The following is a 15298-nucleotide window of genomic DNA, read 5'->3' as shown; positions in this document are numbered from 1 at the left end:
TTGCCGTGAAATACGAGGGTGCTAACCCAGTAGTGGCCTAACCAGTGACGTTTCTAAGTGAACCAGTGGAATTTCGGGGCCCAGAGTAGCTGTCTGCTGTCCATAAAAAGGATAGGTAGATGAGAAGGCAATAATGTCGGGCTTCAGGGACATTACCGACATTGGGTTGGGATGCTTGTGCCATTGAGCAGATCCAACCATATATTTAATTTGTGAAGTATAACATAAACTAACGCATTTACATGAGATAACTTCCCCTCATTTACATAAGGAGTCTACAAGAACGTCGGAGTGAACGAGACATCTACTGTAGGTGTCTGCCGGAATTTCGCCTGTGTAGCAGAGAGAACGAGACATCTAGCTGTCTGCCGGAATTTCGCCTGGTGTAGCAGAGCACGTCTGGAACTTCGCACGAAACCAAGCCATCATGTTCGTGACTTGCCAGTTGATCACCAAAGAACTTCACATCGCTGAAGACACCATGCAGTCCGAATAAATTCATGGGTGTGCCCTCCTGTAAAGCTGTGTTCGTGGTATCCTGAAGGCTGAGTACATTTCCAACTATTAGTAGCTTTGAAAGTCGTTTCCTATTGTAAATATAGAGTAAATTTGCATGTAGATGTAACGTAGATAGCCAATATGCTATTTCAAAGGGGTAATAATAATAATTTAATTTTATTTGGTTTTTTTTATGGAATACCTTCATCATGGTTTGAAACAACCTTATTTTACTTCCATTTTTTTGATATAAGGGTTTGGTAATGCATGACGTAATTCTAAGGACCTTAGATTAATTAAGTGTGAAGTGCTGTCAAGTAAAGAGGGCTTAAATATTCTGTAAAAATGACTCCAGTTATCATCTTCTATGTAGCAAATATGAGTCGTCAAAGATCTTTCAGTAATTTACTTTTTTGTGCATTTCACACCTGGTAAAGAGTCCTCCTAACTAGTAATTAAGGCTGCTGTGAAACAACGGATGGCGACATTGGGGTATATATATTGTTAAATTATTTAGCTCGTGAATGAGTGAGGTAATTTGGACCCGTGTGGCAGGGGTTCATCATTAAACAGCATTGTAGTCCAGGTACCGAGAGGTGGAACGTGATGGCTAGGCAGGCTGTAGCCCTAAGGTATAATGTGCAGTAAAAATGTAAAGTTCCCATGGAATCTGTTATTCATATGCGCGAAGTGGATACCGCGCTACGAAGATGATGATTACGGCCGGATATAGACCCGATATTTAATGTGCTGCCATTGTGGCCAGGAAAGAAAGAATGAGATTATTTGCCGTGAAGCAAGTGTATGAAAGGACCCCGTGGCCCGCTGTTGGAAGTGGGTCGCGGGCGGCTCAGAGCTGAGAGATTTACGAGCCCGTCAAAGGGACGAAGGAAAGTGTTTGCTCCATTGAAAGGGGAGCAGAATACAAGTAGCTGGTTCGTTCCTATCGGCACAACGATTACGTGCATCGATTTAAATATTACCAACGTCGCATAGATTCCAATGTGTATTAAAAGAAGGATCCCTCCAATTTACTTCCTTAATTATTTACAGCGTGTAGGGAGTTCCAGGTTAGATATACCCCGTCTCAGAAGATCCTGGGTTCATTCCAAGAGGCAGTGAAAGCTTATATTTACTATCAGCAGCAGCAGATGACTTGGGCCATCTGTGACTCATTGTGTATGTTTGAAGTGCATTTGTTTTTGCCCATCTCTTACAGGAAGTGCTATGATATTCTGTCTATGATGTCTGGCATTCGAGTCGCTCTATGCTTGTCCACAGGTAGCAACGTTGTGTGAATAATGTCCTGGTATGTGTATTGATAGAAATTCTAATGAAACGATCGTGTTTATTACATTGCCTATTCAGCAATTATTAACTTAGGGAAGTGTTGTGATACGACCTTCAAAGGCTTGGGAGTGTACACATGAGTAACATACGTATATTTCAGTTCATTCGATGTTAGTAGGCCTATATCATAACTTGATATAATTTGAATATATTAACTCTCGGCAGGTAAACAGAATTATAGCAGGGTATGCCCATACTGATTAAATATGTGCGTAAAGTGATAAGTATAAGTGTAGAGTGAAAATAATTAGAGAGGAAACGCCTCTCTGAGACAGTGTAAATAGTTCAAGAGGGAACGCCTCTTAAGTTTGAATAATTGAACGTAGAATGAAGTGTAGAGAAAGACTACCGAACTTTTAACGTCAAGATCACCTTCAATACCATATGTAAAGTGTTTGTATGGCATATCCATGTGAATAATATGTGTTTCACTAGTATAGTAAAGTTGTTGTACAAGATATTGTTTCTCTTCTCATTAGTAATGAACTAGTGTTCCTCTCATAATTAATACTCCCCTACTATAGACATTATTAGAAAATTATAGCCCCATCGGACGTACCAGTCAGACCCGAAATGCGCTACCGACTCAGCTAGCGAATCATTCTAGTAGGGAAGGGTGAGACTTCGACAACCGGGCCGAGTTCGAAGCTCATCGGAGGTGTTCCATTCTAATATTATACTTATGAACCACGGTAATTTGTTTATGTACTGAAGCCTCGGACAGGTACACTATGTTACTTTTTGCTTATTTGAGACATGAACAAAAATGTTGTTGTGAACCCCCTAATAATGTTGTCACGAGCCGCCACTGATCAAATCTCATACTTATCGGAAATGACTTGTCCTGTCTTAAATGCTGGAATTATTAGCGCGAGCTGAGGAACGGGTCAAAGTTTATTGAATTGCATTAGTTCTACATGCTTTATTAAACACTGAGCCTGTATGAAAGGGTGATATGCCGCAATGGAGGTACCGATGACAACACAGCGTACTTCGTAGTTACTTCTTTCGCCGCTCAAATGACTCCAACTCTCGTGGGTCCAACTAAACGTGTGTCATCTCTTCCTGCCGCAGCCCCAACCACAAGTTCCCTCTATCCCGCTCAGTCATTTATGTAGGGGCCGCAATTTCACTGTGCAGTGCACACTGGCACAGCCACAGTCATATAGTAAATAGACTGGCAGCGCCCTATCTCGTAGCATTGGTGCAAGTGAAGCCGGAAGCTTGTGGCCGCCGCCATCTTACGTCACTACAGAGCCACTGTAAACATGCATGTTACTGTATTACGTGTAGTTTTCTTTTATGTTGTTTTAATGCACACTTCACAATAATGCTTCGACAAACTACTGTGTGGTAGAATGGTGAATACATGAGTAGTGTTTGGGTGAGGTTTTACCTGTTTACGAAGAAAGAATAAGGAAGGAATACGAGTTTCAATACACCGGAAGAGGCGTACATGTGCTCATGTACACGTGTTGCCTACTTATTAATACAGTTTTATTTACTACGGTTTTAAAGATGACTAATTCACTTCCTTCCGGTGTATATTTGTCGGCGTTAGCCCCTCGCGATGGAGTGCGGCTAGGGCCTAATAATAATAATAATAATAATAATAATAATAATAATAATAATAATAATACAACATTGGGTTATAACTTAAGTTTTTGTTTCGGTGGTGTTAGTAATGGAATAATAGTGGCCTCGATCTCTTCTATTCTTTAAAGATACGTTGTAAGGATATCAAAATTACTTTTAAAATTAGAATGGAAGGATTGGTAAGCTTGTAAGAATCAAAATAGGTGTTAGGTTTATTATCACAGAATATTATTGAATATATCTCAGGATTTTGTGGTAAAGACGTTAGTCGGTTATTATCTACCGTGTGATACTTGCAAGGAAACTCTTGTACAAAAACAAAATCCTTAGCTGGGCCTCTGGGGGTGGCAGCTAATCACACTAACCAGTACACTACAGAGGCGGACAGAAATATAAATTCAGTCACTATTAAGTTGAGTTAACCTAGGTTAGGCTATTTTATGGATTACATTAGAACATTATTTTAGGCTACGGTACATTAAATTACAGTAGTTGGTTAGTGCGAGTGAAGCGAGTGTTGTGATCTTCAAGTATTTGTCCAGCCATATAATGTACTCTAGAGAGTATTTAAGATGAATTAAATATAGCTGAAAATAATAACTACAGAACCGTATAAGACTGCTATTAACAATTGTTGTAATGATGGCAAGCTGCACACAAATTGTTGGTTTGAAGTTGGTTCAAATATCTGTGAAACATTTCTACATTGCATGTAGGGTTAGAAAGATACTGTCTGTAGTTTACATGAAAAGGAATGGAATGAAATGGCGTTAATGCCGCGAGCGTCCGAGGACAAGTTTGGCTCGCCAGGTGCAGGTCTTTTCATGTGACTGCCGTAGGTGACCTGCGCGTCGTGACGGGGAAGAAAGATGATGAACGACACATACACCCAGTCCCCATGCTAGCAAAATTCACCAATTATGGTTAAAATTCCTGATCCTGCCGGAAATCGAACCTGGGACCGCTATGACTAAAGGCCAGCACGCTAACCACGTAGCCATGGAGCCGGACACATAAAAAGGACATCAATGCTACTATTGTACATTTCCTGTTACTTGCCTTGCTTGTTTTGAAAGACAATTCTCTTTCTTTGGGAGGTTTCCTGTTACATGGCAAAGACTTGGGTGGATTAGGGACGTTGAAAATTGTTGGGATGGAATTCCTCTTGAGTAGTTTCCGTCTATCTGCCCTTTTTAGTTCAAATTGCGATTCTTCAAAATGATGCTAGAAGTAAATACGTAATAAGACCTATAAATATAAAACATCGTTCATATAAACATATTATTATTCAGGAATAATACGAATGTATAACTTCACTAACCTCGCACAAGACGGAATTATCTGTAGGTTGCCATTTGTCACGCCTACACTTTTTTAACCAATGAGCTCTCCTTTGCTTATCTCTCGGGAAGCGGAACACTCTAATTCCGTCAGTCGTCTTATTTTGACAATTTGGTGCGGCACAGTTTCCCATTTTCCTTCAAAATACAAGTAATAACTCACATCATTACATCGGGCACGCCCACATAACAACGATATTTAAGACCCAATATGGCCGCCACCGCAAAGGATTGTGGTAGCGTGACCAGACCTCCCTAGACAGACCTTGCTATAGCCACTCTATATATTATTCTAGCTCGTTGGCCAAGACCCCTCGGGGCTGTTGCGCCATGGGATTTGGGTTGGTTTGGCATAATATTGAAAACCATGTGAAGTAATGATGCATGTTCCAGGGTGGCTAACTAAAAAAGATAATTGTATGGAAAATAAATATTTAAGTGAATTACAGATGAAACGAATATACCGAATGTTCCCAAAAATGTGGGAAGTAATCGGGGGATGGGTGGGGGTGGATGTGGTGGTGATTATTGTTTTAAGAGGAAGTACAACTAAGCAACCATACTCTATATACCGGTAACACTAATCAGAAAGAAACAATGGAAGGGATCCGACACCTCGAAAAATGAAGGTATCGGCTAAAGAAAGACAAGGGCCACGAAGGGTGTGAAAATGAAAGACACCCTAGGTCTGGAATGCTCTAATACCTTCGGGGTCAGAAAAGAACAAGAGTTAACCCAGGGAGGTCGGATAGAATAGTTGAAAGCGAGGAGCCTGGCACAAGTTCGTGAAAACAATGTCAGGACTCAGCTAAGGGCCCCGTGGTCGCCAACCCACGCCCCCAAGTTAAGAGCATCTGCGGCCCCTTTTCGTCACCTCTTACGAGAGGCAGGGGTTACCGTGGGTATTATTCTACCGCTCCCACCCACAGGGTGGTAGGAGTGGATAGTACACCCAAGACGACATACAAGGTCCTCATGACCGTATGCCTAACGGACATTGTAGTATTTCGCTAGCATGCGAAATAAGGTTGCCATCAAATACGCGGAATGCCTGGAGTATTCGAACGTGTTCAGCAATCCATGAGGTGGCGTGTTCAGGCATGTACTGTATTCAGACGATGTGGACATTTTGAGAACTTCTTGTAGCTACTCTACATGGGATGTGCCAGGTACTTCCCGTACAAATTTGGAAAGTCTGTAATTCATAAATGATCAACCGTAGTGCATTTATGTTCATAAAGACTTGTGTTGTCTTGGGGTGTAATTTTAATTTTAATACTTTATTAACGGGAATACCATGTAGCATCCACCCCCCGAGTACTTACTACATGTTTGGGCACACGTTGTATAGGCAGGTATCATACTAAACAGATTTAAATTACCGAGCGAGTTGGCCGTGCGGTTAGGGGGGCGCAGCTGTGAGCTTGTATTCGAAAGATAGTGAGTTCGAACCCCACTGTCAGCAGCCATGAAGATGGTTTCCCGTGGTTTTCCATTTTCACATCTGGCAAATGCTGGGACTGTACCTTAATTAAGGCCACGGCCGCTTCCTTCCCACTCCTAGCCCTTTCCTACCCCATCGTCACCATTAGACCTACAGTATCTGTGTTCGTGCGACGTAAAGCAACTTGTAAAATAAGTTCTTTCAGTTCTTTTTTCTCTTGTTTCTTTGTTGTGAACACTGACGATAGAGATGTTCAAATACCACAGTCCATCTCTGCGTTCTCTGTCAAGAGCGTAGTATACACAATACGCCATTACTCTAAGAGGTTTTGCGACAACTGACCTAAAGAAAGCAGAACACACGAACACGACAAGGCAATTCTGTAGCCCAGAGCCAAAGAAGCGTAACTCCACCCTTTTTTGTTTTTTAGTGATTCTGTTACATTCAACTGTGGTGTATTAGATGCAGTGAGTAGTGAATCCAAAGAACTTTAACAACGAAGTTTCCTAAAGTCAAAAAGTAGTAACTTCACAGAGCCAAATGGTACTGAATGCCACTTGATTCTGTTTGGTCCTAAGATGTGAGTACAAGGGAGCTTTTAACTCCACATTGGTGTGAGTTACTTCCCTTTGGCTCTCAGTATGGAACAGTGTGGTGCAATTAAGTCCACTGTCAAATAGCATTGTGCTCTGAACACAGTATTGTTCAAACAGTGAATTATTGCACTCCATAAAAGCATAATACATTGCTGCCCTATTATTATTTTCTTGTGTAGATTCCAGACTATAGTTGGGCCCACGAGAGTTGAAGTCTGACATTTGAGCGACGGAAGCAGTAAGTACGAAGTACGCTGCGTTGTCATACTTGCATCAATCGGCGGCATATCACCCTTTCACACAGGCTGAATATTTAATAAACTACGTTGGCCTAATGCAATTCAATAAACTTTGACCCGTTCCTAAGCTCGTGCTAATAATTCCGGCACTTAAGACAGATCACGTCATTGCCGATAAATATGAGACTTCATATTCACCGAACTGGCAATGACCTCATCAAATGCACATGTAAAATAGAGAATAGAACTGTACAACTAGCCACCGGTTAACTTACAAAACAAACTAACGACGAAAATAATATTCAGGAAACAAACACTTAAATTATTACATAAACCAGCAACAACTAACACAGCTAACACACTACTACTCCGAATAATATCACAAAAGAGATGAGAGCTAGCCAACCCACGTGGCGATAGCATCCTTAAATGTGGCATCTCTGTTATCGTTGCCATAGCAACAGACCATTTCCGAGCAGCGTTAGTCGACTTTGTTTACGCCGGTGGCGCTAAACGTCAGACTTCGACTCTCGTGGGCCCAATTATAGAAGATATTTTTCCAGACTGAGTTTGTGTTGGTAGAAGTAATATTTTGGAATGTATAAAACTGACAGTAATAAATTTAAAAGTAGAGGGGAACTAATGGTACAGTTTGCTCTATCAGCTGATGTGGACAGTCAGGATGCAGAAGAAAATACAGCTGAGGAATATACGTTAACAGTACTGAAATTTACCTTTACGGTAGGCCTAAGAGATTTGTTTTACAAATGTTACAAATCGAAAGAAAAGTAAGTTTTGCTTGTCCTTTTAACTAACAACTTTCAAACGGTAGATGCTACTGTACATCATTGTGTGATACAATTTAGTATTGCAATCTGATCATTATTTCGAACCATTTTATCCAATTTGTAAGCATTTGACCCACAATGACCTCAGAACAATACTGAAGAACACCCTATAATTCTGAAGTACGAGACGGTGCCTGATTTTGATGGTTCCTTATGTCCACGTTGTTGTTGTTGTTTGAGTCATCAGTCCATAGACTAGTTTGATGCAGCCTCCATGCCACCCTATCCTGTGCTAACCTTTTCATTTCTACGTAACTGCTGCATCCCACACTTGGTCTAATCTGCTTGTCATATTCATACCTTGGTCTACCTCTACCGTTCTTATCGCCTACACTTCCTTCAAAAACCAACTGCACAAGTCTTTAGTGTCTTAAGATGTGTCCTATCACTCTATCTCTTCTTCTCGTCAAATTTAGCCAAATCAATCTCCTCTCACCAATTCGATTCGGTATCTCTTCACTCGTGATTCGATCTATCCATCTCACTTTCAGCATTCTTCTGTAACACCACATTTCAAAAGCTTCTATTCTCTTTCTTTCTGAACTAGTTATCGTCCATGTTTCACTTCCATACAATGCCACGCTCCACACGAAAGTCTTCAAAAACATCTTTCTAATTCCTATATCAATGTTTGAAGTGAGCAAATTTCTTTTCTTAAGAAAGCTCTTCCTTGCTTGTGCTAGTCTGCATTTTATGTCCTCCTTCTGTCATCGTTAGTTATTTTACTACCCAAGTAACAGTATTCATCTACTTCCTCTAAGAATTAATTTCCTAAATCAAAACACAAGTATTCAAATTAAAACGACAATCATATGTGCCATACATACCTCGTTTCCTTCAGTGGGGTGGCTGCAAGTTAAGAAAAATAAACTGGGGAAATTATAGTACAAAACTGATTTCGGCAAAGAGTTTACGATAGTAGACCTGAGGTGATGCAAAAGAAAACCTACTGTGCTTCCTAATTAACTACCCATCTTGAGGACTGAGAGGCAGCATAGCAGCGCTAGGTACAGTGATCTCATGACGATGAGCCATGGATAGGTGAGTACAGACCATACTTCATGCAGTTCCCTCATGGGGATTTTTTTTTTCTAGGGGCTTTACGTCGCACCGACACAGATAGGTCTTATAGCGACGATGATGGGGATTATGACCCACATTATCCTGATTCTCAATTATGAAGACAGACGATAACTAGGATTATGTTGATATCAATAACATTGTGTGAATAATGGTGAGCCTAATGACTTTTCGGTGTTTCTTTAATTGTGGAAAATGTTTATATTTCGTATTTACTTGGAACAAGAAACCACCCAGATGTATATCTGTAATAATTGTACTCTTACTTATATTTTTTTTTACTTTTTATCATTGTTAATTATATTTACTTACGTTTTAGTTACTTTTAAATGTTTCACAAGTGTATTAATTTAATAAAAAGCTGTGTGTTTGGATACCATTCCATGGAGTTGCGTTCATATGACACGGAGTTAAATGCAACATACAATAAAATTCCCTTGCAGTCAAACAATCTTAAGTCCCTCTTCTCAATATTTTGACGTTAAAAAAGATATAATTATAAACAAAGCTGAGGGACATCATAAAACACGTCTATAAAAATCCAACTAATCCTTTTAGAGATATTACTGGAAATGTCAGCGAAATATTGTTTTCTCGCTCTCTTGAAAAGTTATTTTATGGCCCTTACGTTTGTTTGGCTCTGGGCTACAGAATTTATTTCAAAAATTCCACATGAATTCATTGGACTTCGAGCCGCTGTCACAATGGTGAATCTAGTAGTACACTGTCACACAGCTATCATGCCTCCCAGAGACAGAGGTCCCTGACCAAGTAAGTAAATCTGTTACTAGGACGTGGAAGTGCCGCTGTAGAGAACAGACAGCTTCCTCTTTCACTCTGTCTCCTGGAGAACTGTAATCAGTACTTGTTATTTGCTGAGACACACAGGGCGTGTTCCTTCTCCCCTCTCCTCGTGCTTTTTAACTAGTCTTGTCTTGGAGATCACGCTCAGTCTTAGTCGTGAGCAAGAGGGCAATCACTCAGCACCACGGACAAAATGGGTAAATACTGTTATTTTTCAGAGTCCATGTTTATTTTTTAGGAGACTTGATGCATGCAGAACTATTTTCTAATTAGCTCATAAACCGCGCGAGAACGCAAAAATCATAATAACTGAAGTTCACCAAGTAAAATAGCTGCGCAGTACGAGCTGTGTAGTTGTTAGTTTACATTCGGGAGATGGTGGGTTCGTACCCGACTATACGTGGGCCTGAAGAAGATACGTCTGCGTGGTTTCTCATTTTCACGCTGCGGCACCACATTACAATCATTTCTTTGGAATCACTCATTCTTAATAACAATAAATCAGTAGTTACTCGTACCTGAGACAGCTATCAGTCATACTCAAAACAAAGTGAGCATATACTCATCAATCTGAAAAAAGTACTCTCTTTTATTCATATCACAAATGAGAATCTACCTTCAAACCGTTAACAATGTGAGTTTATTCTACATCATCTCCATGACATGAGTACACTATATTGCTAGTATTTAAAATACTATGGATGGGGACAGGTGAAGGACTGTACCGCTGGATTTTCGTGACGTCATCCAGAGCAGGTCTGACTTTGGGTGAAATGAAAGATAGGTTAGGTAGTCAGTTCCCAGTTTTGTACAATTGCATTGACAAGTGGCTTGTGATGACTGCAGGAAGAAACAAACGACAACGAAGCGGGCAACTGTCACGTCGATAGATAAATAAATAAATAAATAAATAAATAAATAAATAAATAAATAAATACAAACCAATTTAATGATTTTATTTTTACGGCTGTTTTGGGAACTAATTTATTTGGTTAGGCGCCTAGAGACACGGTTGGCTAGCTACATAACCCGAGCATATGTCTCAGTACATTTGGTTATTTTCAAAATTTCATACCGAGCAAGTGGCTGCACGGTTTGGGTCACGTAGCTTTCAGCGTGCATTCGGGAGATAGTGGGTTCGAACCCGACTGTAGGCAGCCCTGAAATGGTTTTCTTTGATTTCCCATTTTCATACAAGGCAAATGCTGGGGCTGTACTTAATTAAGGCCATGGTTGCTTCTATCCCACTCCTAGCCTTTTCCTATCCCGTCGCCGCCATAAGACCTGTTCTGTCTCGGTGCACGTAAAGCAAATAAATAAATAAATACATAAATAAATAAATAAATAAATAAATAAATAAATAAATAAATATATAAATAAATAAATAAATAAATAAATATCGTATGCTATATAACTTCTGCCCTAGTTGTCGTAAATCTATCGCAAAAGTACTGTTATGTCGGGCGAAAGATTCACTATTCAGTGATAAACTGTACACATCATGGGTCGGGATTTACATTCAGAAGTCGGTATGAAACACATTAAGAAATTCACTCATTTTTCTACCCCACATAACTTTGTCCCTAAGGATAGTAGGGTAACAGTTGTACCAGAGAGAGATTTCTGGTGGTACGCCCCATGAGGGTCGGGAGTGATATTTATATGGTCAAATGGCCGTTTTTTCAAAATATTCAGAGTCACTTATTTACAAACTGTACTTGTATTCGCTATGTCACTTATATATGTTAGCCTGTCTATTAGTGAACAAAATGAGATCAGAATCTTTGAAATCGGTTAACGTGTTCACTCGCTCATGAGAGTAATGAGTACTCGTAATCAAGCGTTCAGAGCACGACGCCCCCGCAAGGAAAGGTTTCACCCTTGGGCTCCGACAGAATTATTTTCAAGGGGTTACAGTTCCGGATGGCCTATGGGAGTAGGGGTGGAAAGCGTAGAATCCGGCGAAATTTTTACTATGCGAAGTCAGAATGACTTGTTTTACGGCGTTTTATGTGTATTTAATATAACGAGAGCTTCATCATTTATTTAGAGAGAATCTGGTGCTCGAGCTGTATTTATTTTAAGGGGATATAGAATCGGATTTTTGTTCAAATTTTCGAAAAAAAATTATTAGTAATATTTATTCCCTGAAGCCTTCCCTTTAAAACGGTATATTGAACATTGCTCTATCACAATTCTAACTATGTAAAATTTAGATATTTCTCAGAAGTGGCGTGGCATTATTTTGTTCGCCATCTGTCATGGATGATAATCTTTCAAAATTTTATGTATTTTGACAATGCGTATGGCTTTTTGAATAATCTTCCACTAGCCCTTGGCATTTAACTACAAGGTGAACAATGATACTTTTCAAAACACAACTTACATATGATGCGTGTACACAAACAGTAAGTTCAAAGAATAATAAGTGGAGACGAGCGAACATCGTATGCATGCTGGCCAACAGGGAAACGTACATCTCTCTCACTACTACCAGTATGTCTCACACTGCATACATGTCACATTGGAAAGCGAAATGTTTTAAAACATACATACTATACTGCACTACAAACCACCACAGAAACCCGCAATAGTGATTGCTTCACTCCATATAGGGTTGGCGTTAGGAAGGGCATCCGGTCATAAAACAAGGCCAGATCAACATGTGATAATGTTGACAACTACGTAGCTAAAAAAAGCAAGACAGACCATTAGGGGTGCCAAAAGAAGGCTGCAGTATACCTTCAGATGTGGTGAAGATAATGCAAACTATGGAGCAGGAATGTTTTAACTTTAAACTCAATTTCCTGAAAAGTTACTTTTTCTGCATTCGGGGAACATTTTCTCACTTTCTGCTCAACCTAAAATAAAGAAACTTTCAGGATTTGTTTACTTAAATGTTTTGCATAAATGGAAACAATTTTATGTAGATCTGTAGTTTCTTCAAAAAGTTATTGGTCATTATATATTGAAAAACGGTGATCAAAAAATTCTTAGGTAAGAAAAAATTATATTTCCCCCAATATTCCTGTTTAAAACATATTATCGTTTCAGTATACATAGAATAGCTGTTTCAATACAGAGTAAAAATTTGGGTTATGTACCTAACATGGTTCCCAAGAAAATGTTCCTATAAATTAACATTGTGAAGATAGGCGATTCCATATCCCCGTAATTATTTAGTGAATAGCTACAAAATGAAATAAGGAATAATAATAACATTTCACAAACATAAAACAAATCAAATACAGAAATATTCATAACCAATGCAGACAACAAAACTTTCAGCACTGAACTATATCGTTTTATTTTTGTATTTAAATATTTGTGCCGCAGTTTCTCAATATGTGGCCTGTCGATTTCATTAGAACAACACAGTTACGTTCTCTTCATTGTGCGGTCTGAGGTCAGATGTATTACTAAAGATGTTTCAGTGTGCTGTTATGATTATAATATAAAAGCAAGTGCACGTAGGTGCGATAAAATCAGAGTAATAACATGAAAACGGCAAAATTCTAGCGATAGACAGCTGTTGATTAGTTGAATTTCCTGGTACCTTTATACCGGATTGTTCATTGGAATCATGCGCTAAATAGTCGACAACAGAAGTCCTTTTTACTTCGATTAATTGGAAGTAATTTCTGTAGTTTTATTATATACTAGCTGATGTACACGTGCTTCGCTACGGGATTCTCAGAAAGACTGTCTTTGTGGTTTTCCTAACTGAAGTCAACTTAGGCCATTACAAAAACGTCAGTAGGAATGTAGCAATTAAAAGCAATGTTACCGTATAAAATACTCGATCAAATTAAAGAAAAACTGCACATTTTCTCACATCTAACAGTCCAAAATTCCAGTGGTGGAATGACCAGACCTCAGACAGCCGCGAACACTCCTCTGGCATTATTCCGTTAAATATGCACACTGCTTATTCCAATCAGTGCTTCAGAGTAGGGATTGAATAGCTCGAATGCTATGATGAACCAGTTTGTTATGTACCAGTAGTATCAGAAAAATGATGAACCAGAGTAACGGCATGCTAAAGAACAAAGTTATCTAACTCCCCAGCTACTTCCCGCCAATATTCAGGTAGGCTGTTATATTCGGTACGACCGAGCTCGATAGCTGCAGTCGCTTAAGTGCGGCCAGTATCCAGTATTCGGGAGATAGTAGGTTCGAACCCCACTGTCGGCAGCCCTGAAAATGGTTTTCCGTGGTTTCCCATTTTCACACCAGGCAAATGCTGGGGCTGTGCCTTAATTAAGGCCACGGCCGCTTCCTTCCCACTCCTAGCCCTTTCCTGTCCCATCGTCGCCATGAGATATATCTGTGTCGGTGCGACGTAAAGCAACTAGCAATATATATATATATATTCGGTACGACCGGGCGATTTGGCCGTGCAGTTAGGGGCGTGCAGCTGTGAGCTTACATCCGGGAGGTAGTGGGTTCGAACCCCACTGTCGATAGCCCTGAAGATGGTTTTCCGTGACCCTATTTGTGTCGGTGCGACGTAAAGCAAATTCAAACAAAAAATCCTCGGTATACAGCAGTAATCCCATCTATCGGAGATGAGTGGCAACAAAGACACAAAGCACATCACAAAACACAATGGTCAATGTAATGTTATTGTTGATCAATGGTATGAGCTTTCTGTATTGTAGGCCTTCTCATTTAGTTTTCTTTCGACTCTGTAATATTAGGGCGTCTTAAAAAATTATTTATAGAGTAGACTGTAGTTTTTTATTCCCCGGCTTTACATAGCGGTTGTCATTAAATTCTGTTTACCCATTTTCTTGTGACTCGGCCATGATATGGACTTAGTAACAAAAATCCAAATTCATGAATATCTCTGTTATCACAGCCGGTACGGTAACAATGTATAAAACATAAATGATCGGAAATTTAATACTATATAACTTTAGTTATGTAGTATTTGTCTATAGGACCAATAATAACTCAAATATTTGAGAATAAACTATCATTTAGCGTGAATAAAATTATTTGTGGCCTAGATTGCAGCAATTTATTTCCCGACTTTGCATACCGATTTTCATTAAGATAGGACAGTAGATAAAGTCAGGGATTCGGCGGCATCCTCTTCCTCCGGCTCATAGGGGCCCGCTCCTCCTCCCACGGGAAATTTGAATTTGTAAACAAAGCCACGTGCTTTATAACTAGATGTCCTAGTAAAACCCGGTGCCGGTACATAGCCTACTCCTGTCCAAGGAGCCTACACATGGCTTAACAGCTCCATCCGATAGATGAATCACCATCAACATCTTGTACCCGCAATCATTGTCGCTACTTTAGGAGATAGCGGGTTCGAACCCCTACTGTCGGCAGCTCTGAAGGTAGCAAATACTAGGCGAGGTAGCTAGCCCTTTCCTGCGCGATCGTCAGTCTTCCTGACAACGTGTATAAGGATCTGGCCGGATGCCCTTCCTGACGGCATAAGTTGCAAGGACTTGAATCGCGGTATCCATCGTTGTGTCTGACTTGCGTG

The 15298-nt window shown here is 39.9% G+C and overlaps 1 protein-coding gene across 1 annotated transcript in view; it reads left to right on the top strand.

The window, feature by feature from the left end:
* The first annotated feature begins 9911 nt into the window (after nt 1-9911).
* LOC136878560 (waprin-like protein) overlaps nt 9912-15298 on the top strand; it is a 97472-nt gene continuing 92085 nt past the window's right edge. The window contains exon 1 of the mRNA XM_067152092.2: nt 9912-9992. Coding sequence (XP_067008193.1) covers nt 9989-9992 — 4 coding nt within the window. The 5' untranslated portion in view covers nt 9912-9988. The remainder of the gene's footprint in view (nt 9993-15298) is intronic.

The sequence above is a fragment of the Anabrus simplex genome, chromosome 1 (genome assembly GCF_040414725.1).
Source record: "Anabrus simplex isolate iqAnaSimp1 chromosome 1, ASM4041472v1, whole genome shotgun sequence".
Lineage (NCBI taxonomy): Eukaryota > Metazoa > Arthropoda > Insecta > Orthoptera > Tettigoniidae > Anabrus > Anabrus simplex.
The sequence above is the reverse complement of the archived record's forward strand: the minus strand, read 5'-3'. Positions and strand labels throughout refer to the sequence as shown.